The 25,894-nt window shown below is 41.4% G+C and overlaps 2 protein-coding genes across 2 annotated transcripts in view; both read left to right on the top strand.

Annotated features, from left to right (window-relative positions):
* The first annotated feature begins 516 nt into the window (after positions 1-516).
* LOC118689097 (adenylosuccinate synthetase isozyme 1-like) lies at positions 517-8,546 on the top strand. Its single transcript, XM_036387184.2, has 5 exons — positions 517-649; positions 1,547-1,673; positions 2,583-2,737; positions 4,488-4,612; positions 8,456-8,546. The coding sequence occupies exons 1-5, from the start codon at positions 533-535 to the stop codon at positions 8,544-8,546; spliced, it is 615 nt and encodes a 204-aa protein (XP_036243077.2). The 5' UTR covers positions 517-532.
* A 15,006-nt stretch (positions 8,547-23,552) lies between these two features.
* The window catches only part of NBEAL1 (neurobeachin like 1), a 74,999-nt gene continuing 72,657 nt past the window's right edge, over positions 23,553-25,894 (top strand). The window contains 1 exon segment of the mRNA XM_036387185.2: positions 23,553-24,085. Within this exon segment, the coding sequence (XP_036243078.1) occupies positions 24,035-24,085 (51 nt within the window). The 5' untranslated portion in view covers positions 23,553-24,034.

The raw sequence follows: 25,894 nt of genomic DNA, 5'->3' as shown, positions 1-25,894 counted from the left end.
ACATCCTGCCCATTATATGATTTCACTTTGACAAAATTACTTGGCATAAAGTGTATTTTTGCATGTATTTATACATTTTGAGGGGGGTGTTTCTTTTTACTTAGTATTGGCACAACAAAAAAGAGGATTGGACCAACATATTCTTCCAAAGCTGCACGAACAGGCCTTCTGATTTGTGACCTCCTCTCTGACTTAGATGATTTTCTTCAAGGTACAACTATTTTCATTTGTAAATATTATGTTAAAGAGTGATACATTTTGCCTGACTGATTTGCTTTTAAGGAGATGTTTTTAAATATGTGTCTGAATTTTGTATATAAATTGCCTAGAAGGAGAAGAAAACTGGAAAGAATGTGTGTGTGTGTGTGTGTACTTCCTGTACTTCACAGAGTTCCTCATAATTTAAAATGGAATTTTGAACACTGGGAAATGCACTGGTTGAAGTGTCAGAGTGCTGAGTATTTTCTCCCTATAGCTTTCAGTATATACTGTGCATAATATAAACTGAGTTCTTGCCAAAGGTTCTGTGAATATGTTCCTCATAGATACAATTTCAATATTTTACAGATTTAAAAACCTGGCACAACAGTACAAGTCAATGTTTCCCACATTGGAAATTGATACAGAAGGACAATTGAAAAAGCTAAAGGTAAGGATTTATCACTTGAAATATTTATTTTAATTTTAAAAGATAAAAATGAAGTGTACCAGACATACCACTTATTGAGCTAATTTAGATGAAAAATACGTATGTTCATTATTATGAGAGCTTTAATAAACAGTAGCTATGCTTTGTAGTTGAATGTTCTCTCTTACTGTAGGCATTAATGTAAGCTCTGTGGAGGATTTAATTCTCCTATAATATTTTACTTTTTTGAATGTTGTTTAAAATGACTGTTGTGTCAAAGAAGTCAAGAGAATGCAGGGTGATGATTTCAATTAGTGTCCAGTGTGTCAGTGGGACTTCCTTGCTTACTGAAGAATTGTTTGTGGAAGCATGTTTCAAGATCCTGGTATTACAAGAAAATTGTCTTTTTACAAATAAATCCAGAAGAGCAACTGGTAAAACAGCTTTCATAAATATCTAAGAAAAGAGGATGTTAAAAATATCTCTTACCTTTCCCATGTTTTTTCTTATAAGTTTTTGGAGCTGACACCCTGAGGATATTTTTTAATGTTCAAAAGGACTGATATGTTTGTCTTTTGGTGCTTCAACTAGTTCTAAGTCCCATTCTCAGTGTGGCTAGACTATAGCACACTATCTAAGGACATTAGCAACAAAATTTAGTAGGCATACCACATCTCTGTGAACAGCAATGATACAGAAATTATGGCATTCTAATGCCACAATAAGTCAAGTTTTCTTATATGAGTGGTTCAATAGATTGAAAGGAGTATAAACTAATGGTCGTATTTTTCAGGAAAACACAGTTATTGAGGCTGGAACCTTAGACTTATCTGTATGTTTTGTCTTTCAAAAGTGAACACAGTGTTCTCTGCTTGCAGCTATTATCTGGGGAAGCTGACATTTGTACTCAATTTGCAGGGATATGCTGAAAAAATAAGACCCATGGTTCGAGATGGTGTGTATTTTATGTATGAAGCTCTTCATGGCTCCCCAAAGAAGATCCTTTTTGAAGGAGCCAATGCAGCACTACTTGATATTGACTTTGGTAAGTTATATTCTAAACTCAGCTTAACTCCTAAGAGATCAGTTTTGTTTTGATTTGTGTTTATATTGACTTTGCAAGCAGCAGGAAAATAGAGAAAATAGTCTTTCCTTAATAGGAACTTATCTCCCAGAAGTAAAGCTCATTAAAACAGAGATTGTATCATCAACAGGATTAGTGTTTAGGGTTTAAATATTGATTTTTACTGAAGTTTATTCCAGTGCAGCTGAAATTTCACTGCAGATATTCCTGTCTTGATTGCTTTTAAATGTGTGTGCACATTGCTAAACAATCCAGGTACTCATTGCAGTGCAGTTTAGGTAATTCCTCTGCCATGGGAGGAGGATTAAACTGGTGCAGCAGCCTCTAAGTCTTGCCACTACAGTTGGTCTCTGCTATGCTTTCTTACCAATAGTCTAATTAAATCAATGAAGAAAAAATTAAGGACTTGAGAGATTCTTCAGTCCAGAGTCACTGTGTAGAGATCATAAGTAACTCTTAAGACTTAGACAATTTGTGGCAAATACTCAGAGCCACTTGTGCAGAGCATTGGGAATGCCAGTCTGTGACCTTTACATCACACTCTCCATGAACTTAATGGAAATAATTTCTGTGATACACAGAACGTTGAAAAAAGGCTTTACACAGCAGAAGCATCGTATAATAGATCCCGTGCCTAATGGAGGTAATATTGAGATGCTTTTGAATTTCTCCCTTGTGTGCAATCCTCGGTGAAAGTTGTAAAGGATGAATGACACATAATAAAAATAATTTGCCTCCCTCTTTGGCTGCTGTTCCAGTTAACTTTAAAGCCAAACATAGAAGCGAAAACCTTCTTTGAACTGATAAAAAACAGTCTTTGTTTCTTACCAATTGCTGACAGAGGGCTGTGCTGCTGTGTTTCCCTGGCAGGCACGTATCCCTTTGTGACCTCCTCCAGCTGCACCGTGGGCGGTGTGTGCACCGGGCTGGGCCTTCCTCCGCAGCGCGTGGGGGATGCGCACGGCGTGGTGAAGGCTTACACCACCCGCGTGGGCATCGGCGCCTTCCCCACCGAGCAGATCCATGTACGTTTAGTGCTACAAAATGGGCTCTGCACAGCTGGCAACAAGTAACTGTGCAGTGGTCTCGGGTTTCTGACCTCTGAGGTATTAGAAAGTCTTTTTTTTTTTTCCCAGCCCCGGCGACCAAAGAAGAAGTCGAGATTCGTCAGTTCTGCTTTTCAGGGTTGTTTATTTTTTCTTATCTATTACATTCTTTCTCTGACCGGCTGAGATCTGTCAGCAGGTTGGGTTGTGGCACACTTGTCTGCCCTTGGGGTGATGTTAACTTTTTATCCTACATACTATGTATACTTTATTTACAATAATTTTCCACTACCTGTCACCTATGTTAGGCAGTCTGTCTCTACTCTAAATCAATCAAAAAGTGTCACCATCCCAGCAGAAGATGGAGGACAAGAAGAAGGAGAAGAAGGACAGGACACAACCAGATTCCTCCATCTTGCTTCTTGAACCCCAATTCTAAAACCCCGAAATTCTACTTTTTGTGACAAATTAACTATCATTCTACTCAAACTCTTGTGGCTTGTAAATCTTCACAGAAAGTTGGTAATTTTTTCCATGGACTAAAATCAAAGGCACAGGTGTTTTTGACTCCATGCCAAGGTCTCTGAGCCCCTTGCCAGGGTCTTGAATCACCCAGGGCAACCAGAGGAATGTCCTGGGTCCCGACACAATGGGGTAAGGGTTTTCCACTGATAAATAAGCACAGTGATAATAATGCTGAGCAATCACACCCATAAAGAGCAGAGAATTTCATTATGGTGTTTGTCGTGAGAGGAGAGAAACACGAGTGTGGCGATGTTACATTGCAGTGACCACACTCCTGCTGTAATGATCAGTGTGAAAACAGATGTCATCATCTTATGTAACATCATTAGGTGTATTTCAGTGGAGAGAGTTTGTTGTGGACTGGAACTGTCAGTGCATCCCAGAAGAGCTTAAATTACAGCAACTTCTGTGCTTAACAGCCTGTGTTCTGTGTGATCTATAGAATAAATGGGGTGTGTGTCTCAGCCAGTCATGCACAAAGGGGTCAATAAATAGAAGGGAAGAGATTTTGGTTATTTTAAACTGTCTGCTTTATTTTCATTATCAAGAAATTAGAAAGTTCAGGATATTGATTGTGAGCTATGCATGCAGCAATCTCTAGGGCAGTGCTCTGAATCTAATTTAAGGATTTAGTCACTGAAATCCTTTATTTAATGGCTCAGATGAGTTGATGGTATCCTTGGGGTCTATGAATCATGAACATAAAGTTTTACCACAGTATAGCCACTGCCAGTCTGAATGGAACAGCTGGCAGTCTCATACTGTGGTAGAAGCAAGGTGCCCTAGGTGTTTTGACCTAGACCGTGTACAAGCATTGGTCTTGTCCCAAGCATTTAGAGTCTTGACCCCAAAAAGATGTGAAAAGACCAGATGAAGAAAGTAAATGCAAACCAAATTTAATAAAGGACTGAGTTGTCAAGAAAATCTTCCTGTTGGATGAAGAAGGGAGAAAAGTCTCTCCTTGGAACACAAAAGTCATATTAAATACATGATTTGAAATGCTAGCAATTGCAATACAGAAATCCTGTGCACGAGGGGATTTGTTATCTGCCTAGTCCTCTCCTAGTAAATTTTTTTTCCTGGAAAATAGCCTTCAAAATGGCACAACTGCATTTTTCTTGCTCTTCATCTGTATTTGTTTGTATTTGTTTTCCAGCCATGTTTTCAGTGAAACACCATCAGCATTCTTTCTGTCTTATTTCAGGAAATTGGAGATCTTTTACAGTCCTGTGGCCATGAATGGGGGGTAACTACGGGCAGAAAGAGACACTGTGGCTGGTTAGATCTGGTCATTTTGAAATATGCTCATATGATCAACGGATTCACTGCGTAAGCATCACAGATTTTGCACTACATTTGGAAGGGATAATTTTGTGCTTCGCAGAATAAATTTGTAGGTAACATTAATATAAGTCCAGTAAAGTGTCACATTTTAAGTAATACAATGATGCACAGTGGGCAATTGAGAATTGTCTTAATGCTAATAATAATCTAATTCCTTTGACTTTTTTTTCAAATTAAGTGATTTTGCAACATGATAGCTGTGATTTTTTTGGTACATGTTTTCATTTTGCTTTCATCAGATGGCCAGTGTAGATTGAATCAATATATTGGTTTTCTAACAGTTTACTCCAGTGTTTGTGATCCAGTGCTTTCATACTGACTTGTGCCATGGTCTAAAACCTGTTGGGTTTGAGGTTTGGTTGACTCTAATGGATCCTACTTGTAGGACCAATTCTGCATTATTTGGAGCCACTGCCCTGATAAGTGAAATTAATGGAGTGATACAAGGGTACAGCAACTGGCACAGCTTTCATTCCAGTTTCAACAGGTTCATATATTTACAAAGTGTAGTTAAATAAAGTTATATTTTCTTTGAGACCGAGTGGCTTCCTTGGTTGATGCATTCAAGCAAACTTGTCCATATATGCAAATACATGACTCTGAGCATTTTAATATATTATAGACTGAAACATAATTTACTATCATTTATGCTACTAATGTTACAAAGGAACAGTGGTCTTGTTCATTAATTTATCAAAAGGGGTTTTTAGCTTTGGCACTTTTTTTAATTGGATTTATATTTTGCTTTAACTTATGCAGCTCTAGTTTACATGGAAAATTTTAAGAAGGCTTTAGGTTTCCTTCCATTTCAGCTCTGTATAATTACTGCACTTCTATCAACAAAACTATACCCTATCTGATAACTGATAACTAAAAAAAACATGGGGAGATTTAAAAAGTTGAAGAACTGGCTCTATGGTGCTTCTTTCTCAAAAAGTCTCTTAATCCTTTCATTCATCATGAATTTACTGAGAATATATAGCCTGGACTATATGCACATACCTGTCTAAATCGTTAGCTGCTCAGATTTTTGCCAGGCAACATCTAGAATATTGTTTTGGAGAATATGACTAGTTTTAAAATGCAGTTTTATTCAGTTCAGTGAATAATACAGTGGAATAATGCCTCTTCTTGAGATTCCATTTTTGTCTCCTGATGTGTTCATTCACAAAATTAATAAGGTTCATTAAACTGACAGCACAGCCCAGTCACTGAAAGGCAGGATGGGATCCTTCCTAATGAGCTGCACATGTGGTTTTAGTAACCAGATTATGCTTGTTCTGTTATAAAAGTGTAATCAGTCACTAAGTCTGTGAGACAGTTGTTGTGAATCAGTAGGAATAACAGAAATAGTCCCTGTCAGTGATGTCATGTGTCAAACCCACCCAAACCAGGCCCAGCAGGTGCCCCTTTCCACAGTCAGGGTGTTTCCATGCACTGAGCTGAACACTGTGCACCTGTGTGAGTAGCCAAGCATTTGGAAATGTCTGGGGGTATCTCAGGGGGGTGTTCATCCCAGAGGTGTGAATTCAGTTAACAACAGTTTAATACAGTCGTGTATTTCTGCTGGCTGGGCTGCTTGAGCTGGATTTTTGAAAGGGGGAAAAAAAGGAAGGAAAGTATTTAAAAGATTGCATTATATGAGAGAATATACATCACTGATGGGGATGCAAGCAAGCTGCAAGCTGATGCTTAAGGTTGATGCTCATCTTAAATGGGCTCATTCTGTCTGTTTCTCATTACTAAACTCTTTACAAGGGTAAAGTACTTTCAGTACTGTGTATGTTGTGTTCTTTCTTGATTAATTTTTTCTCAGCTCCTATTTTAATCCTATCTTGGAAATGGTTTTGCCTCTATTTGTGTAGGTGGTCTCTTGTACTGGAATATACAGATTGTTTTTTCAGTAACATATAATTTATAGATGTTTCCTAACCAACTATTTCAAGTTGATGTGGAATTGTAGTCAGACTATAACAGACAATTTACATGTAATTCACAGTGTTTGTGGTGCACTTAACATTTTTTTTAATCTCAGACATGCTTAGGTGTAATATTAATGACAGACTGACACACAGTGTCCAGAAAGTGCTAGAGCTCATTCCAGCTCACAGTTACATGCACCAAAATAGCCTTGGCTGTAACCTCTCTTAGTTGAATTCTTCCACATCAAGAACTAGAAATGTCACTAGTTGTGGATGTAGGGGTATTTCACAATATGTTATTTAGAAGGAGGGATCTTCCTCTCTGCTCCTGGGATAAGTGGGTGGTTTAACTGTCCCTCCTTTTGCTGTGAATGTTGCACTGTATATTTTTACAGCCTTGCTTCTTATGGACAGGAATACTTGAATGTCCAACCCAGGATATTTTTAGAAATCTGTTTTGAGTGCTCACCATACACTGCAGAGGAGCAATGTTTTCTTGAAAGGTTTCCAGCTAGCTATTCATGCTGTTTCCTGTGGTGGGGTGTTTGAGTTTGCATTGGGTTTTGGTGGGGTTTTCTTCCTCTGGGAGGAGGAGAGGTGGGCCTTTTTTAGCTTTAATTTATATTCTGATGTTATGCAAGCAGAAGTTCAAAGAAAGAACAGTACTTCTGTTCAAAGAAAGAACAGAAGTAATATTTCTCTCAGCTCGTGTTACTGTCCACTTGCTTAGATCTTGCCCCTTGTGGACTCAGAGATACTTCCTTAATGATCAAAAGGTAGCAAAGTTACAAACTTTTCTGAAGAAGATAAGCTAATGTTATCATGCTCTTCAGTTTCTGTTTCAGCCAACAACATTGCTTCATTTTAATCATGCACTAAAGATCATTCCCACTCTATGAGAAAGAAAAGGAAATGCTTTGATGAGCTAGGAAACTAAGGATGCTTTAATTTGCAAAGTTCTAATTCATTTAAAGGTTAAATCTACTGTTTTAAATTAACAGTAACTCTTGGAACTCAGCTTATGCTTCCTTAAGAGTCCTAGACTCAAAGAGCTAGAATCCAGCCCATCTGAAAATTAACTCTCTGTGGATTTTTTTCCCCCGCTGAAGTAAACTGGTGGAGATTTCCTGTTATCCCTCGTCAGTTTTTAAGCCTTGGCTTAAATCTCCTTGAAAATCATGTGCTAACTTTATTAAAATATATAGATACTTAGGGAGCTCAAGTCACACCCTTGAGGTAGTTCAGATGGACACTATAAATGGTGCTTATTTATCCCCCAGGACTGCTGAAGCACTTGAATTAGCTTCTGCTGACCAGAAGAATGTGCCCATTGTCTTAGCACATTGTTTCTGCAGGTATATGAGTCTATGAGTTGTTGTCCTGTCAGGACCACTGGATTCAACCTTTCAAGATCTCCCTGCATCCACCTGCCATGCTGACTGGCCCTGAAGCTGCAGGGCATGGCCAGAAGCAAAGGGAGAACATTTGACCCCAAGTCCTACAAAGCCAGGGCAGGGGAACACCAGGCAGCAGGACCTGGCCCTGCAGAGCCACCAAGTTACAGCCTGCTGAGCTCCAACAGCTGCACAGGGAAAGGAAGGTGTAAACCTTGGGCTGTGCCTGTTCTCTTGGGAAGATGGGGGGAATGTAGAGGAGTTTTGTCATTGTAGCCTAAAAATGGTATCTAGCTCAGGCTCCTGAAATTCTTGACAACTGCAATAGGTGCATTTTCCTCAAGTGGAGGTAAACAAGATTACATGTTTCCAGTAGCCTTTGACAGCCTTTATGTTGATCAATTATTGCTTGCTTTTAAACTTAGACTAATACTAGAAGTTTTGCAAAGGTCAGTCATGCCACTGTCCACTGAGAGCCACCTACAGCTTGCCTGTTTCTTTTCCAATTGCAGCAAAAATGAGAGTAACTTCAGGAGCATTAAAGAATTTGAAGCCAGAACCTCTTACCTCCAACCATGTACTGCGAGTGGGCCCGTGCAGTAGGTCTGGAAACCAGCCTGGTGGCACTCTAAGCCCAGGATGATACAAGGCTCTCTCTCCCCCAAGGCATCAAGTACCAGACACCAACAGCACATCAGAAGCAAGGCCCTCATTCAGCAAGGAGAGTTAAGAAGGACTGCAAGCAACTGGACACACTGACCAGAGGAAAGCAACAGAATGACAAAGTTGGTCTGGAGAATTCACATGAGCCAGTAAAACAGTTTTTGCAATGCAACACTGAATGTCCCAGTCTTGTCTGCCCTTCTCAGCTCTCTTTAGCATGAGATGTTTCAACACTAAAGAGTGTAAATTCTAAATTGGATTGCATGACATTGGCAGGAGGTGTCACTCATGAGCTGGAAAGTCAACTCCAGTAATATACACATGGAAAGTATTCTTCTGCCTAATGTCTCTGAAAAAAACCCAAAACATTTACTACCGTCACTCTTAGATTAAAAGAAAAGGAAGCCTATTTCAAAAGAAATTAACAAAACCCCTGACCCCATAAAGAACCCAGTAATGTCAGATTAGCCTAGCACATTCATGAAATAGGTTCTGCCTTTCTATTTGTCTGTGATTTGCTAAAGCCTTTTGTTTACCACTGCTCCACTAAGCAACAAAGCTAAGAAAACATTCCAGCAGCAGTGCTGAATTTGCTGAACCAGAGTAAGGGGGCTCCCCCACAGCCCTGAGTTCAACGTGCATCACATGTCACACAGCAGGAGGGAGGCTGATCTGCCTTGCAGTCCCCATCTCTCCTGATGGATTCAGCCCTGCCTGCTGTGCTTGTGCTTATTAATATTTGCATCCTGCAGGGAACTACAGAAGCAAAACAAGGAACCTCTCCAAGGAAGCCTGGAACAAACTCAAATTGAGGAAAGCAAATGAAGCAAAGACATAACAAATACCTAGACTTCAGGTACTTCACTTAGTTGTAGGTGAGTTAACTGATGTCTTCTACCTTAGCTTTGGTAATACATTTGCAACTTGTGTTTTAGTTGGGGTTTTGTTTAATCTTCACAGCCATTCCTTCCTGTCCACCCTCATATCTTGCATCTAAGACATCCATTCCTCTTCCATTAGCTATTTCTCTCCTGCTTCCTCCTGCCAGTATGTTGGGAGCTTACATTCTTCCAGTGCATCCCTACTGCTCCTCAAGGCACTATGCTACTTTTCCAGAGACAATGAGGGATGCAGCACTTCCGAGGCAGGGAATACACACTTTCCCTTTTCCACAGTGCTTTGCAACTCCCATACAGGATCCAGCATTGGGCAGGATGATGTGGCCTGTGCCTCTCAGCTCTCCCCTTTAACCATCCTGCTTTATTATTTTGGTAAAGGGCTCAGCTAAAGAAAAAGCATCTCCCTGCAGTGCCAAGTACACTGAAGTCTATCTTCCAATCCCCATTTTTACATCTCTAATGGTAACCTCGTATGTCCATGCTGTGCTGCCTAACAACACTCCCCATTCCCTAGATGGGCTGTCACTAATAACAGCTCAATATATTCACAAATTACAAATTAACTGGTGAATCTCCTCTGAAACAAATTCAGGAGAACCATAGGCAGCAGCCAATGACAGGACCTAAGCAAATTTCATCCCAACTCAAACAGCATCAGTCTGACCCCTTAAAAGCCAAAACAGAGAGAAATTATACTTTGAAATGAGGTCATTTCAAGAGGGGAGGAGGGGATATTGCTGCTGAGCCCATGAGACAGCAATGGTGAGGGGGTGGTTAAGATTAAACAGCTAGAGAGATTAACATCTTATGACTGTTTTTTGTTCATTGCCCTGTAATAAAATAAACAGTAAGACTAACAAATAGGTGATTACCCTTGTTTTTCCAGTGCTGGTTTTGCTGTTAGACTACTGCCATGGTCTTCACTTTTCTATGGCTAATACTTTGTGGTTTTATAGATAAGACTAGTGAAATTAAGAGGAATAAGCAACAGAAATCTTATTATAGTATGTTATACTTACTATAGTATTACTTATTTGTGCTAATAAGCATAAACCCAGTGCTTTATTATCAGAATGCAAGTACCTGCCCTTTTGCTACTCCCTCCCCTGTTGGCTGGTTGGCATCTGATTGTCTGCACACAAAAACCAAGCCCAGCACATCATATGGTTTGCTGCTCACATGTTCAGACAGCCAGAACTAGAGACCTGAAAGGTGCCTGTGTGTGCACCACAGGATTGGTGAATCATAGCCTTCTGCTACCTTGACAGGAAATTCCTCCTTTTCTGAGCTATATTGTCTCCAGAATGAAAAAAGAAAGGTCTTTCAGTGACCAAATCAATTAGTCAGAACAACTTCAAAGTCTTTCTTCAGCTATGCAGAAAGCCTTGGACAGAGTTCAAATGCAATGCAGAGTCATGAAATTTTTCTACAGGACCCAGAAGAGATCTCTGATCATAGTGCACCCTATGCATACATTTAGTGCCTACCATTGCATGGCAAAACTACCCACAGTGGGAAAGGTAAGAGGCTATTCTGGCTCTGTTCTTCCTAAGCACCTGAAATCATGGAAAAGGGGCAAATGGGGAATTGAACAGGGCATTATCCACTTTTCCTTTGGCTAATTTAAGAGGAAAATTGTACCCGAGAGGCTGGCTCCATCAGTAGAACTCATGGTGGCAACTTTCTGTCTCAATTCAGAGCCCAGTTTATGACACTGAAATCAGATGGTTTCAGCTAACACGCCTGACTGGACAACACAGCAGCTGAGGCACAAACGTATTGTCTGCTGGACCAGAGATTCTAGCTTCTTAAATTGCTCCACTCAAGTTTGTGAGTCAGAGTCTTCGTACCACAGCCAGAGTTACTAGAGCACTGCCCATGCAAGCAAGCACAAATTTCTCCCTCATTGCTGCTATAGTAATCTTAAGACAAGTCACTACTGATTCTCTAGCTAGTCTGAAAATTCTCACTTATTATGTGAAGAGCTTTTTCCTAGCCCAATGTCATGTAGAAACATCTATCTAGCATTCATCATGGAAAAGCAAAATATCTTTTCTCCCCCAAACTGGTTTATCTGTTGGACAAAAATATAACCAATCTGTTCTGAAAAGCATCAATTTTGTCAGGTTGGAAAGTAATAGAAGACCACAGGACTATGTATCTTCAAGTGGCAGCTGGCAGCAACAGCAATTACCAAAGCCATGAGAAAATCAGTTTTACTGCATCTCTCTAAAACACTGTTAAAGATGCTGGCTTCACAAAGGGAGTCATGGTTGAAAGGGTGCTTAGAGGTCCTCAAAACAGAAACTAGCCCAGACAGGCTGTTATGGAGGTGATCTGCCAGGTACTTCCACACAGGTATTTCCACTGGCAGTGCTAAACCCATCATCTATTTAAGTGAAGCAAGTGTGTGGTGTGGTTGCCAAAGGCATCCAGGGCTAGATTTCATGGTCTTTCATGGGGACTTGCCAGCAGACAAGTATCAAGTCCTGAACAGTGTACTTACAGTAACAGCAGCAATACAGCAAGTCAAATACAACAGGTAAGCAAACATCATGACAAGGAAATCCAACAGGATGAAGGAAGGTGGTCTGAGGTAACACAGTCTGGGACAAAAGGGCTGAATATACTAAACAGGACAGAAGGGTATCTAACCTTTTTGGAAATGGTGAATGCACATTAGCCACTGTCATTTAATGTGGATGTAGTTAAAAAAAAAACATCAGTGAAGTGGTTTGTGATGGAAGGCTGTGAAGGTGGAGGTTTCATATTTCCCCAGAATACACTTGTCATTCTCTTTTCTTTCTTACTACAGCACTGAAAGCACTTTTCTTTGGCCTGAAACCTAAGCAAAGCTGAGCTCCACTAAGTCTCCCAAACTGTGCCCTGCCCTCCCTCCTTACAGCCACAAACACTCCTTTGTTCCATTGGAGGTGGAGGCTATGTAGTTGAAAATAGAGCTCTTTAAAGTAAATTAGATCTACAAAGGTGTACATCTGTGTGCCAAGTTACTAATGGATCATGTTAACAAGGTCTTCACATGCTTGAATGAGGTCCCCAGATACATAGGATTAAAAATCTAGTTTTGGAGTGCAGTAGTTTGTTTTGATCTGATGCCTCATCTACTGGTGATATAGGTCACTTTTATAACCAGCTTTGCATATTCCATGAAGCAGTTTGTTTTTCAGAGTCTAAGATTTAGGTGCAACAAAATGATAATTGAAACAGAACAAGTCAAGGTTTATTACAAACCTTCACCAAACGGGAAAAAAAAAAAAAAAAAAACAGAGGAAAAGTTTCAAAATGGAGGAATACAGTTTTCTCTAGCCTAGTATCTATGCTTTAGCGTTATAGCACTCTGCTTTAGGACTAAACAACAATCCTTCTGAGTTCCAGATAGACAGCAACTGGAGTTTAATGCTGTTTTCTCCCTCTGAATTTTTAAAACAAACTTTCAAAGGGAAAACACTGAGCCAAGTGACCCAAACTGATTTACAATGTTAGTTAGAAATTCAGATACACTGATAAACATCTAATAAGAATCACTTGATTTCAATCTTTATAGTCTTCTGGGATATTGCAATTAATCACGCACCAGGAAGAGACTGAGACTTTTAATCACTACTTCCTCCTCACACGTCTGTGTTAAAATCTGTACACAATAGAAAGGATTAGTAGGCAAAGGCTAACAACACCATGTGAGATGGAGACTTTTCCTGTCTCCAGGATAAAGTGTGTGCCAAAGTACTGAAATTGAAGCAAAGTTTATCTGCTGTCACAAAAGGAAAGTTCGCCATGGGACAAGCTTGGGCAAGTGGCAATCAGCACAGGGTGGGGAAGGAGAGGAACAGACCTACACCAGAAGCTGCTCAGGTCTGCTGAGTTTGAGAGCTTTCAGGCAAAAGAGGTTCTATAAAGAACCATTTTTATATACTCATACATGTGCTTGTACCTATCTCACATTGGGTCAGATGGACAACACGAAACACTTAACAGCAACTCAAAGTGTAGTCTACCCCACAGTTACAGCTTAAAATGGTCTCTTTTGTGTTACTTTTTGCAGATGGGGCATTAGGACTGTGGTATATAAAAGCAAGCACAATGTCTGCTCACAGCTCTCAACTTTCATCTCAGCAAATTTTCAGAAGTGGGAAAGAGAAGTGGAAACCTCAGTATGCCCATGCCCTGCTCTGACACAGACACCAGGGTGGACTATGAGTCTTTCTAAATGTTTATATTGCAGATCATTTTTTTATGACAATAAGAGCTTCTGGGTCACTGCTGTGAATGTTGCAGTGACCACCTTGACCTGCAGCCCTCTGTGAAACAATGCAATTCCTTTAAGGCAAAAAAAGGCTGCTAGAGTACTTATGAGTGCCCAGTTACTCAGAACACCATTACCTTTTAAAAAGGAAGAATGATCCTGACTTCCAGAAGTGGTTCAGTCTCTGCAATTCCATCAGGTCTTGCCATGTAATACTAAAAGTGAGTTCTGCTTAGCAGCACATCACAGTTTAAGAAAGTGGGTATAGTTTATCCCTTAAGATTATAGTTACACAGTCTCTCCAAGCAACTTTAGAGACAGGCAAAGTTCAGTAAGGGGATGCAAAGTTTCACTAAAGGTGAAGGAAATAATCTGTTTAATATCAAAGCTATTTCCAGGGCCTTTTCATAACTTGAAGATACTAAAACAAAGTGGAGTGACTGTTCCTAGGTAAAGAATATCTTTACAGCACCCAGGGAAAGGCTGGCAGGGCTAGCTGATAAAAACTTCTGTTGTGGGCTGATGTATGCAACTTGCTTATGACCATACTGCGTTATTGTACAATGATACTTGAACATGTTAAATCAGATTTGCAATGGGTACAGTTTTCCTAACATAAAAGCTGTGTCTGTTAAAGTGAGGCAAAGGATTAATACTTGCCAAGGTACTTCTCTCATTATTTTGATATCCTTTCAGTATGAGCCATAGCAGCAGGAATGTCTTTTAGTAGCATAATTCTGAAAAAGCCACATTTTTTCAGGCCTGGTCATGAGTAAGTGCCACATATCATCCACAAATTGCATTAATACATTTGCTCCTATTGTCTTGATACGGAGTCCTTATAAATCACATTTCTTGAAATCATAAAGCATCTTCCATTTACTTGCTATCACATGTGTGATCATACCCATTTGTTGGCATACCTGAGCTCTTCCCCATGGGTAAGAATTAAACCTTTTCCATTCATTTCAAAAGAGTGAATCTTTTTGCAATCCCAACTCCAGACAGAACGTCTCAGAAATACACATGGAAGCAGGCAACACTCCCTTTCCTGTATGTCTGTCTTGTTTAGTAATGTCAAAATCAGTTAAACTTCTGTCTTTTCTGTATTTTTGCTATTTGCCACTACAGAATTCTATTTCACACAATATTCAGCTCTATAAAAAAGGAATGCCCCAAGGTCAAATGTTGGATCTTACTGATATTTATCCCAGCCTATGTCCATCTCCCTGAGATCTGCTCCCTCAATGTCTGACATAGCTCTTGGATCTTGTATGAAATGCCAAAATTCAGGGTAGACTGTATTTATTGAAACCTAGGGAATAGAGAAGCATTCTTGACTGTGGTACAGTAAATGCCAAAAATTGTCTCTTTGCAGAGGCTGGCTGACACACACTAAGTTACTGCTCTCATACTAAATAAACAGTGAATGCATTCCAAAACCCTGGTTCAAACAACTCTTTCTTCAAACAAATTAAAGTTGTGCAGTTCAGAGGGAAATCTGATTTCTTTTATATTTTCAGGGAAGAGGAGGAATAGGTTTAAGATATATTCACAATCAGCCAGTGGTTCATGATAAGTTAAGGCATGATAAGTTACATAAATTTTAAAGGTCCAACTGCACATTGCTGGTAAGTGTACACTTACCATACCCTGGTAAGTGAAGGAAAAATCTGATTCTTTCATCTAAGTTCTCTATTTTCACAAGTTTTCAATCTAGGAATAGATCCCAGCTCTATACTTATCAGGGATACTACTGTTCTTCAGCAAAGTTCTGGAGACTTTTGGAAAGAGAACACAGTACTGAGAGCACAGAACAACTAGGACGCTGCAACCTTATCTAGTATGTGTTTAATTTTAAATCACTTCATCTTGGCTTGAAATGGTAGGCTTTGATTTTGTTTTGCCGAGAACACATTCTGATAATGGAGTCCTTGAATAAAACCAAGCAACTTTTACAGCAGCTGGGGAGACTGCTTAAAACTCACATCTCCCCTTGCTAATGTCAGAGACCTCATTTAGCCATTATTTCACACTCACATGACCCACCAGTAACAGCCTGTTCGTGATCCTCACCAGCCCTTCCCTGACAACACTGGAGAGGAGAATAGAACTATCCTTTGCCCTTCTTGTCCTTTCTTTTGTACATGGGACACTACCTCTGCCCTCCTGCCTGTCCTTCACTGCATGAAGTAGGCTGTTCAGCTACTGCAAATATTTGGTGTACATAAAAACACCATGCTTCAGCCAGAGAGAAATGGAGCATGAGCAACTTGGCTCTCAGGGCAGAGGTGTGAAAAAGCATGTTTCCTCTTGCTCACAAACACCTAATATTGTGCATTTATGGGAACTGCACAGTGTAAGGAATATGTGTGTTAGCATGCTTAGCTAACTCAGATTTGCAAAATAACACAGCAGTTAAGGTACAGTATCTGCTTGTCTGCTTAGAACAGGAAATCAAAATATTTCATTTGTCTTCAGCAGGAATAAATAAAGAAAGAAGAGACCAGTTCCCCAGACAGCAATTAGCATATGCCTACTTACTGCAACAAAGTATCTGGTTCAGTAAGTGCAATTGAGAACCCGGGCTCCATAGTCATGTGTAGATTATGTGCTGGCATTCCTCTGGCAAAAGGCAAGAACCAACAGAAATAACTATTCAGAGATCAGAGTGATAGGTAGGGTGTCTGGATTCTAGATTCTGCCACCGTCTAGAGCTTAGGGGTAGCTAAAGTTCTCCAAAGTTTTCCACCTGAGACTGAGATGGTGACAATACCTATTTTTAAGGACTACTGAGGGGCTGCACTTGCTTTTGTTTGCAAATGTTCAGAGACTCTCAAGGAGACGTTAAGAACAAGTTGAGAACAAGTTAATAACAAGTTTTCACTGGCAAGTCGTCTAGGCTCCTGCAGCTTGCTTTAAGGTTGGTAGCAGTTTATATCATCTTAGGTTTTTAAGATGTCAGGCAAATAAGTTTGAAATAACCTATATCAAACAAATGTAAGGAATATCACCAAACAATACCGCTTAATTTAATATTTCTAACTTGATTTTACTGCTCCTAAGATTGGCAGTCCAGCAGACCTAAAGTGCTCAGTGGGCTTACTTGCGTTGGACAGGAGAGTCTTGTTTTTTTCCAGTATCATTAAGAGATGTGAAAGCTTCAGCACGATTCAGATATAGTAGAATTATTCCTTCTTTGTCTGTCTTCTACATTACAGAAGATTTCTAGGAACCCAGGACGGACTGGGAGCATGAGATGGGCACCAAGTTGAATGAATTTGTGATAAACAGAAGTCATCCACAGAGCTATCAAAGAGCAAATAGGGTTTCACTTTCTCTAAATGCTCCCAAAATCTTGTCAACAGGATACTTTCAGCATGAAAGAATGATAACAGTTGCTCCCCACTTTCAGAGTCCCAAAGGGAAATCCACCATTCTCTAGTACTAGAGAAAGGAAGGCAGCAGTAATGATCTGCACATCCTATAGAAAATGGATATAAGGGCTTTGCTCGTCCCAGGGCTCAGCAGAAGGGTCCCTATGGACCCTTGCAGTCTTTGGATTGCTTTGTACAACCTAGGCAAAACCCAGTCAGCTTTCAAATACTTTGCAGTGTGATTGGGAGTACTTTTGTTTTATTGCAGATGTCTTTCTTTGAGGGCTGCTCCTGTTACATCACCACAGATCCATCCTCCATGCTTTCCTCAACTCCTGATGAAGTGGAAACCAGCTGCTGCATATCTATCAATGTCCCAACTACACAGGCCATCAATACTTCCTGAAGGTGAAACCTCTCCTGACTGCCAGCACTGAGTGGGCTTCAATGTAAAAAAAAACAAAACAAAACAAAAACCCCCAAAACTAAAAACAACAATAACAACAATAACAAAACCAAAAACTTTCAGACCTTAGAGAAAAAAATTCTTCATTTATGATTATGAAAATCCCAAACTTCACCTGTAATCGAACCCATGGGCTAACTCCATGCTTGAATTGATGAAAGGATGTACCTTTCATCATGAGTTGCCCCATAAAAGCAATGGCCTTTACAGAAATATTTCTTCTGTGAGTACACTGGCAAGCTGACAGCAGTGTCATCATGGAAACACTGCATACCAAGCCTCCACCTGTGACATGGATGGCTTAAGACAGAGCAAAGCATTTACAGTATTTACCAAGTTTATTAATACAAATTATTTCTAGCAATGACTATTTAAAATGCTACAGGTAACAAAATAAATCTTTCAGTTGCTTATTCACTTCATGATCAAGAAACACCCAACAAACAAACAGTCCTGGTGCCCAACAGTTCCTGCTACCATTTGGCATTAAATCCAGATTTCTGAATGGGATTGAATTGCTCCTACTTCCAGCTCAAGGCCTACACTGTCCTCTTTTGTTTAGCAAGGACCTCACACCATTTGGAGGCATGAACTCATGTTGACCCTCCACAGCACAGAAGTAACTGCTTTCCCCAGGGCCTGGGCTTAGGAACCAAAAGAGAGACCTGTTACATTAAGGCTTCTACAACCAGTTCAGTGTGCAAGTGGGCCCCCACAAGTCTCTCACATACTCTAACAGCACACTGTTTACACTCTACTGCAGAATCTTTAAAACTTAATTTCGAGTTTTACAACAGTAGCCGTCATTCAGGTCTCTATACCCTTTCTGTGCTCAGGAGTTAGGCTAGCCAAGTCCCTGGGATATTCACAAGGGAACCTCTTTGGTTTTGCATCCCACTCAGAAGCAGGCAGTGTGTTTGCAGCCAACATCTAACTTTTGGGAGGCTGTGGTACTAATATTTTGCAATAAGCCTACCTCTAGTCCAAGTTAGAGCTTTCCTAAGCACATTTTCCCTTAGTTACTTCCCATCATTTGCCTTCTTCCCCAAACCAAGAGAAGTCAGGCTCCAGTTTGCTATAGCATACATCCTTGAGACAACCTTACCCTGCTCAGCTAAGAGGGAATTAATTTCCAACAGATCAAGAGAGACTACTAACCCCTACTCATCCTTCAGTCTTGGTTGCTGCTATGCTGGTTTTTTCCTGACACACTGATTGCTTTCAGGAATCATACTGCAGATCCATACTACTGAGCACTGCAACATAGTGAAATAGTTCATTAAATACCCTCTTATCTAAAGTAGAATGATTTGAAGTGCAAGTATGGTAACTTCACTGATTCCTGGCACTGAGATTGTACAGAAAAGGATGACTTTGAGTGAGAACTCAGTTTGGTGAAGGACAGAGAACAATTTTTATGATGCAATCTTGTGCAGTAACAACTGGTGCCTTCAAGCATCTACAAAAGAAGACAGCTGTAGCACAAATCTACATGTTAGCTCTTGCACAGCTAATCTAAATGACAGCAGAGGATAGGGGCAGTCCTGAGACTCAACTCTCATCGGGAATTTTCACTGTTTGCTTAAGAACCTAGGCAGATCAAAGCATATAAACACATACTATCTATCTAGTCTGAAAGGGTCTTTAGGAGGTACCCCCACAAGAACATTCCGAGCACAGCTGCAAACTTAAGTTTGTAGTATGGGAGCCCATACTACAAAAAAGGGAGCAGAAGAGATGAAGTCACTGCCTGAGCCTTTGACAACGGCGGAGTCATTACTGAAGGCCCCCTGTGGAAACAAGCAGAAAGGACAGGCAAGGACAAAAATACTCACCAGGGTCCCAGGCTACCCTGGGGTAAATTCCTTTCTGAATTTAAGTCTGGCGAATGGCTTAACCCCACATATCTGAAAGCAGGGCAGGCAGGCAGACTTAATGCTATTAGTCAGACCACCACCACCCAGCTTTAGCTGTGGCCAGTCTCCAACACTTTGAAAGAAAGTAACTAAAATCCCTCGACACCAGTTTATATGTCAAGGGGCAAACAAATTCCTTCCCCTTTTCAAATTTTACAAACAACTAACAAGCTCTGAATTACCTCTGGTACAAAGTGAAAATAGTAACAGAAGGAAAATTAAACATTAGGTTTGCTGACTTAACAAACAGAATAATTGCAAACTCATCTGGCAATCATAGCCAGAGAAATTCAAATCACCCTCAGCAAAACATCCTCACAGACACCATCTTACAAGGACCAGCTTGCCTATTTCCAATAGCCACACCAAATCCAATCACAAGTTATTTTGTCTTGAATGTCCAGAAACTAGCATCCAAAAAGTCTTATTTCTTTACATTCAGCAAAAGGTATTTTGATAACGGAAATTTTACATGCAACCACCAGGCCATTTGTTTACTTACACTGTAAAGATTACTCCTTGCTACTCTGTGCAAGAGCCTGTTTGTAAAAAAAAAAAAAAAAAAAAAAAAAAAAAAAAAGAGGTGTGTAATAATTGAGGGCAGGTTCTTTCTAAGCTAATTTCCACATCCATTTCTATTTCAGGTCTTTATTGTTGGTAAACAAAGCGTTAGCTTTAAGACATCAAAAAAAAAGCTCAGCTAAAAGCTTTGCCATACATTCATCTCAGCATGATTTCTGTTGCTCTGGGGCTTGGTTTCAGTAGAAGCCTTAGGGCTAAACAATAGGCCTGAGAATATCTAAAAGTCAAATACAGATTTTTGCCTGATTTATTTGCATCCACAGAAAATAAGCATAATCTTGCAAAAGCAGTATTATAAGGTATGTGGCTTTTCCTGCCACTTTAGAGGTTCCTGGACTCAAAGTTGCAATCCAGTGTAGTCCATTTCTTTGTTAAATCTTTCCTCAACACACAATTAATGCCTGCTCCTTATCCACACCCTTCTTTCTAACCATTCTGTTACCTGGACTTGCTGACAAACACGTTCACTCCACAGTAAAATGACTGAGTTACTAATGTATGGCTCCTGATGAGAGATATTAAAACCCAAAGTAATAAACAAAGTATGAGAAATAACCACTGTTGTAAACAGTTACCACAAGACAGCAGCTAGGGGACAATGAAATACTAATGAACACTGCCTAGCTGACAGTTCAAGGTCCATGAAACAATTGGAATATCATTATGGAAGAGTAGGCAATGAAAAGTCTAGCAATTATCTCACAGCTGAAGCAATCCATAAACAGTCACGTTTTAAAGTACCCATCCATAGCTGGCAAGGCTTCTCTTTACACCTTCCTCCATTCTTTGATTTCCATATCATTTGCTGAGTATTCGTGTAGGTAAGTACACTGAAATATAAATTCACCTAGAATTATACTCCACCTGCAGAAATAAACCTGTAACCCACCTTTTTCCACTGACGTCTCCTATTATTGCCCATATAGCTATGTAAGAAAAAACTCATAGCAAATACTAAATGTCTGTCTGTACAGGGAAAGACTAAACTTGACACACACCCACTGATGCAGACACCCCAAAGCCACCTCAACAACTTTACAGGGAGCTTCCTGGCTTAGGAAAAACTCTAGGTCAGACCAGGAGACCACTCACCCTGAATGACACAGGAACAGACTGTTCTGTTGCAAATCACAAATGCTTTAGTTTCCATCTAGAGCACCTATATAAGGCAAGAACTGCCTACACAAGCAGCACTGATTGCCTAGGCCCACTAAAATAACTACATTGCTACAACTCCAGCAGAGTGGAAAATGGCTGCTTTATAGTCTGGGAGCATCCGAATTACGGGGGTGGCCGCACTTAGCCGGGGAGGAGTCTCCCATTTCTGTCAGAGGAAGGCTTTTTATTGCTTCATTGAAGGTTCTTGCAGGACTGGTGTGTAGGAGCAGCTGCTCTTACAGGAGTCAGTAATGCAAAAAATCAGAGCAATATCTGAAGGGAGGATTGGGATTTTTACATGGCTTTGCTAGGGCCTGACTTCTTCAAAGGGAGCAAATTGTAAGAGAAATTTGAAATAAGCTGTTGTTTAGTCTAGAAAAGGCTGCAAAAAATGTGATAAGAGTTTGTAACTCAAAAGACCTGCTAAGAAAGAGCTTCCTTTTATCAAATTACTGCAGAAGGGTCTAATAACAGTGGTTTGCATTGCTAGAAAGGTGATGCAGGTTGGCTGTTAGGGAGGAGCTCCCAGCAGTAACTCAAGCCCTGAGGTAAATCTCTCAGGGAGGAGGCAGGCTCCCTTTTTTCCTAGACACATTTCACCAAAGGGGGTCCAGGGTGGTTTAAGCTCAGCAGATCCTGCCCTGGGGACAGTTTAGACTCTAAGCTCCTATTTTTTTCTTGATGGAAAAAATGATCTTACATCCTAAAGGCAGCAGAATATTGTGGTTAGCATCAAGTATCAGAGCACATGTATCACACAACTAAAAATAATTTTACAGGCTCATTTTTGTCAGTGTCCCTCCATCCGTGCTAGATACTATGTTTAGATATTGCAGTAAAAGATACTTCTACCACTCCCACAGTGGTGATCCACATGAAACAACATTGAGCACAGATTAGCTCTTGAATTTCTCCAGGGAAACTTCACTGATATTCTAAAAACAAGACAAATATGCAAAGGCTTGTTGCAGGAATGTATCTGAATCTGTCTTTGGGCTCTTGGTGATACTTATCCATCCCTAGAAAAAAATTAATGTAGCAGACGCTACAATGATGTTGCAGAGTGAATTCCTTTGCAAAGGATTTCCAAACCTTGTATTAAATTATTGCAAAGATGTGAAAATACCCTGAAAGTAATCAACTGTGTAATGAATGACAAATGCTTTATTGCATGAAGCTGTAGGAACCCAAGTGAAGAGAAGATCCAGTGGCAGAAGGACCAGGGCTGTGGCAAGCTGCAGGTCTGTGATTCTCCCAGCAAGCTAGAGAGATGCCCCACGTCTCCTTAAAACTGCCTCCTCCCTGCTTTGGAGTCTGATCCAATATTAACTTCCAGCCTCACTGTCCAAGGGAGCAGGAGGACACGGAGAGAAGCCCATTCCCTGGGGAGTCATGCCAAGCAGATCCTGTTATTGAAGGAGCAGGAGGAAGGTCCTTCACTGGAGTGTGGTGCCTCGGCTGTGTGTCAGCACAGGCCGGTGTGCTTGGGCAGCGCCACTCGCAAGCTGAGGGATGTCTTTGCATTTCTCCTTTGGAAATCTAACTTTGGTTCCTTAGTCCTACGCAAACTCTGCATACAAGGTAGGGGGCTGCATACAGGGGCAGCAGGTTGGATGTATTGATATATCCATGCTCCGCAGGCTATGCTGGTAGCCCTATCTGGAGCGTATGTAAAACGCGTCTATGTGCTTGGTATCCTTTATTAACTTATGAAGCAAAGCAGTGCGGAGGTTTCCTGAGGTGCTCAGGATGGGGATGCTGATTCTTTACGGGCACGCTCCTGGTGCGGCCGAGGGGCGCAGGCGGGGCACGAACCGCCGGCTCTGTGGGCGAGGCGCCGCAGGCTGCGGATCGCCTTCTCGGCCGGGGCTCTGCCCCTGCGCCCGCTGCCCCGGGCGGGCACTGCCCCTGCCCGCTGCCAAGATGGCGCCCGCGGCTTCCCCGCCCCTCGGCGGCGGCCCGGGGCGTGTGCGGGAGCGCGGGCGGGGCGGGCGATGTGGCGAGGCTCGGCCCCTCCTGCCCAGCCGCCACTCGCCGCGGCCCGGGTAGGCTGCGGGTGAGGCCGCGGCAGCGCCGCGGGAGCTGGGGGAGGCCGGGGCGCGGTAGGTGGCGGCGCGGGGCGGCCGGTCCCGGCCGGGAGCGGGCGGCGGCGCAGCGCGGGGCTCCTCGCGCGCCCCGCGGCTCTGCCCGGCAGCCGCTGGCCTGTGGGGCCCGCCGGGGTCCGGAGCGGCCGAGGAGCCCGGGACAGAAGGGCGGTGGCGGTGGCTGTCACTGCCGGGCCGGGAGCGGCCGTACCCGGGGCTCCGGCGCCGCCGCTCGGCAGCCCTGCGGCTTCCCCCCCCCGCCAAAGCGAGCAAGCGCCGCGAACACTGAACGGCAGAGCTCTCCGTCAGCGGCAATAGTGACAGGGAGCAGAGCAGCGCGACCTGCCGCCGCCCCAATCCCCAGGTTGTCTGTGGGCTTTAAGTGCGGATTTGCTTTCCTCCCTCCACCAAAGGCCTGAAGGGTATGTTTTCACTTTCAGAGATTAAAACCGAAGCGGCGCTGGCGAAGAACGGACATGCTTGACACTTGTCTGCAGTTGCTTGTGTTGCACCTCGTTGTTTACTCGAAAAGGAGAGACTGAGATTCTGTTACTTGGCTTCTTCTCGGGTTATGATATAAATAACGATAAAGCAAAACTGTGGAAGAAGCACCTGGGAACTGAGCATGGTAGGATCTTGAAGGTAAAAGTAGCTGGGATCGACGGGAAGAGGAAGGGGAGGAATGGCATCCCGAGAGAGACTGTATGAGCTTTGGATGCTTTACTGCAATAAGGTAAATATTTGTGTTTGTTTGCTTTTCCCCTCTCTTGTTTGGTAGTCAGGTATTTAAACTGTAACATCTTTTTTCTTGGAAATTGCATAGACATGATTAGCCTCTGAAAGGATATAATTGCACTTCTTAGACTGTTTACAGCCTCATCCCATGGTTTGCTGTTCAAGTTGGTCTTTTTTATGTTTGAGAATTGCAGTGTTCGTGGGTCAATTTAAGCAGTTATTGTAGCTATATATTTTAACTATGTGAATGTACACGTTTACATAATTCTTCATTTTGTAGCAATTAAGCTGTACTGTATTAATTTAATTAAGTACTGCCTAGTATTTAGCTTTTTACTTACTGGTTTCTGAACAGCTTCAATTTTATTTAAACTTTTTTAGCAAAATCCTTCCCAAAGAGCAGATTTGTTAAGTTGCTCCAGAGTCTGCCTTTGCTGGCTATTGCCATAATATCTACATACTCCATTAGTAACGAATTTCCTTCACCTGGCAGAAATAATGCAAAAATGCTGTCCTGCCTCCATTTGCGTTTTATAGTGTAAAGCAATTAATGTGTTTAAAGCCCATATCCTACTTGCTGCCGGGTGTGCCGAGTATGTAGAGAAATTGGATTGCAGATTATCGGAATAGGTGGCTGTAAAATAAGTAGCATACAGAAAACAGCTGTAAAGGTGGAGGAAAGGACTGATCTACTGTCATACAGGAGCTCAGTGGCAAGGGTAGCTTTTGATGGCCTTATTCTCTGGGTTTGTTTTGCGTTTTTGCAGTCTCATGCTTTGTTTGTATTTCGGTTTCTTTAAGTCTCCAATCCAGTAGGACATTAAGGGTAGAACAGTCCTTCGCTTGTTCTTCCCACCTCATTTCTAGAGAATGTGAGATGTTAAGTACAGACCATTTAACACAAGTACACGAAGTACTTGTCTTAATTGTATTGTTTCCTAATTTTTGTACCGCCTTAATCCTCTACACGTGTTAAACCCTAGTGCAAGCATACCAGCGTGGTACCAGTTCTTACTGCTCCCCGTGTGGGTGATCTGCTGGCTTGGACCTTGCCTTTTAAACAGTGTAGTAATGATAATGGCAGTAGGAAGTGGAGTAGCACTGGAGAAGATGGATGTTTTGCCAGTGAGTTCATCGATGTTAGAGGAACAAATGCACTTGGAATACATTCAGAGAATCCAGACTTGACTCAGCTTTGAGAGACGCTAAGGCAGCAGAGATGAGCCAAGTTCTGAATTTCTTTGATTGGCTGTTCTTTGGCTCTTTCCTCCCTTGTTGTTTAAAATATTCTTCTGTCTGTCTTGGACCTACTCCCCCTTTGCTGGAACCTTTCATTCAGATTGTATGCTATCTGTCTCCATGTTGTTCATGGCAGGAAGTTTGCATGAAGGAGTGCTATTTAAAATGTGTAGTTTAGATCACTTAGGGGATGTTCAGTTTCTTTATGGGAATGATATGCCCACAGTTTACTCAGCTCTCAGGTGGTAGAGGATGAGCTGTTTGAAATAAATAATCTTTTAGCTATCAGTGACTTTTTTGATCTTTTCTTTCAGACCCATATATTAAGGGCACGATTAAATGAATTTGTTTGTTGATAAGGGCTTGTTCCTAAGTAACAAACCATGTATTTTAAAATTAAAATGGAGTGTCTTCAACATATGAGGGCAATTGGAGTGATCCAAAAAAAGGGAGTCTTCACTTTTTCAAGAAGTGTTAAGCACAAAACAGTTTTTTTCCATATCTCTCAACTGGTTCAGGTTAAAATGATATCATATTCTGCTTGAGGCATGCATCCAGAATTAGAGTA

This window comes from Molothrus ater, chromosome 7 (genome assembly GCF_012460135.2).
Source record: "Molothrus ater isolate BHLD 08-10-18 breed brown headed cowbird chromosome 7, BPBGC_Mater_1.1, whole genome shotgun sequence".
NCBI lineage: Eukaryota > Metazoa > Chordata > Aves > Passeriformes > Icteridae > Molothrus > Molothrus ater.
Note: the sequence above shows the minus strand (reverse complement) of the source record. Positions and strands in the feature narration are given on the sequence as shown.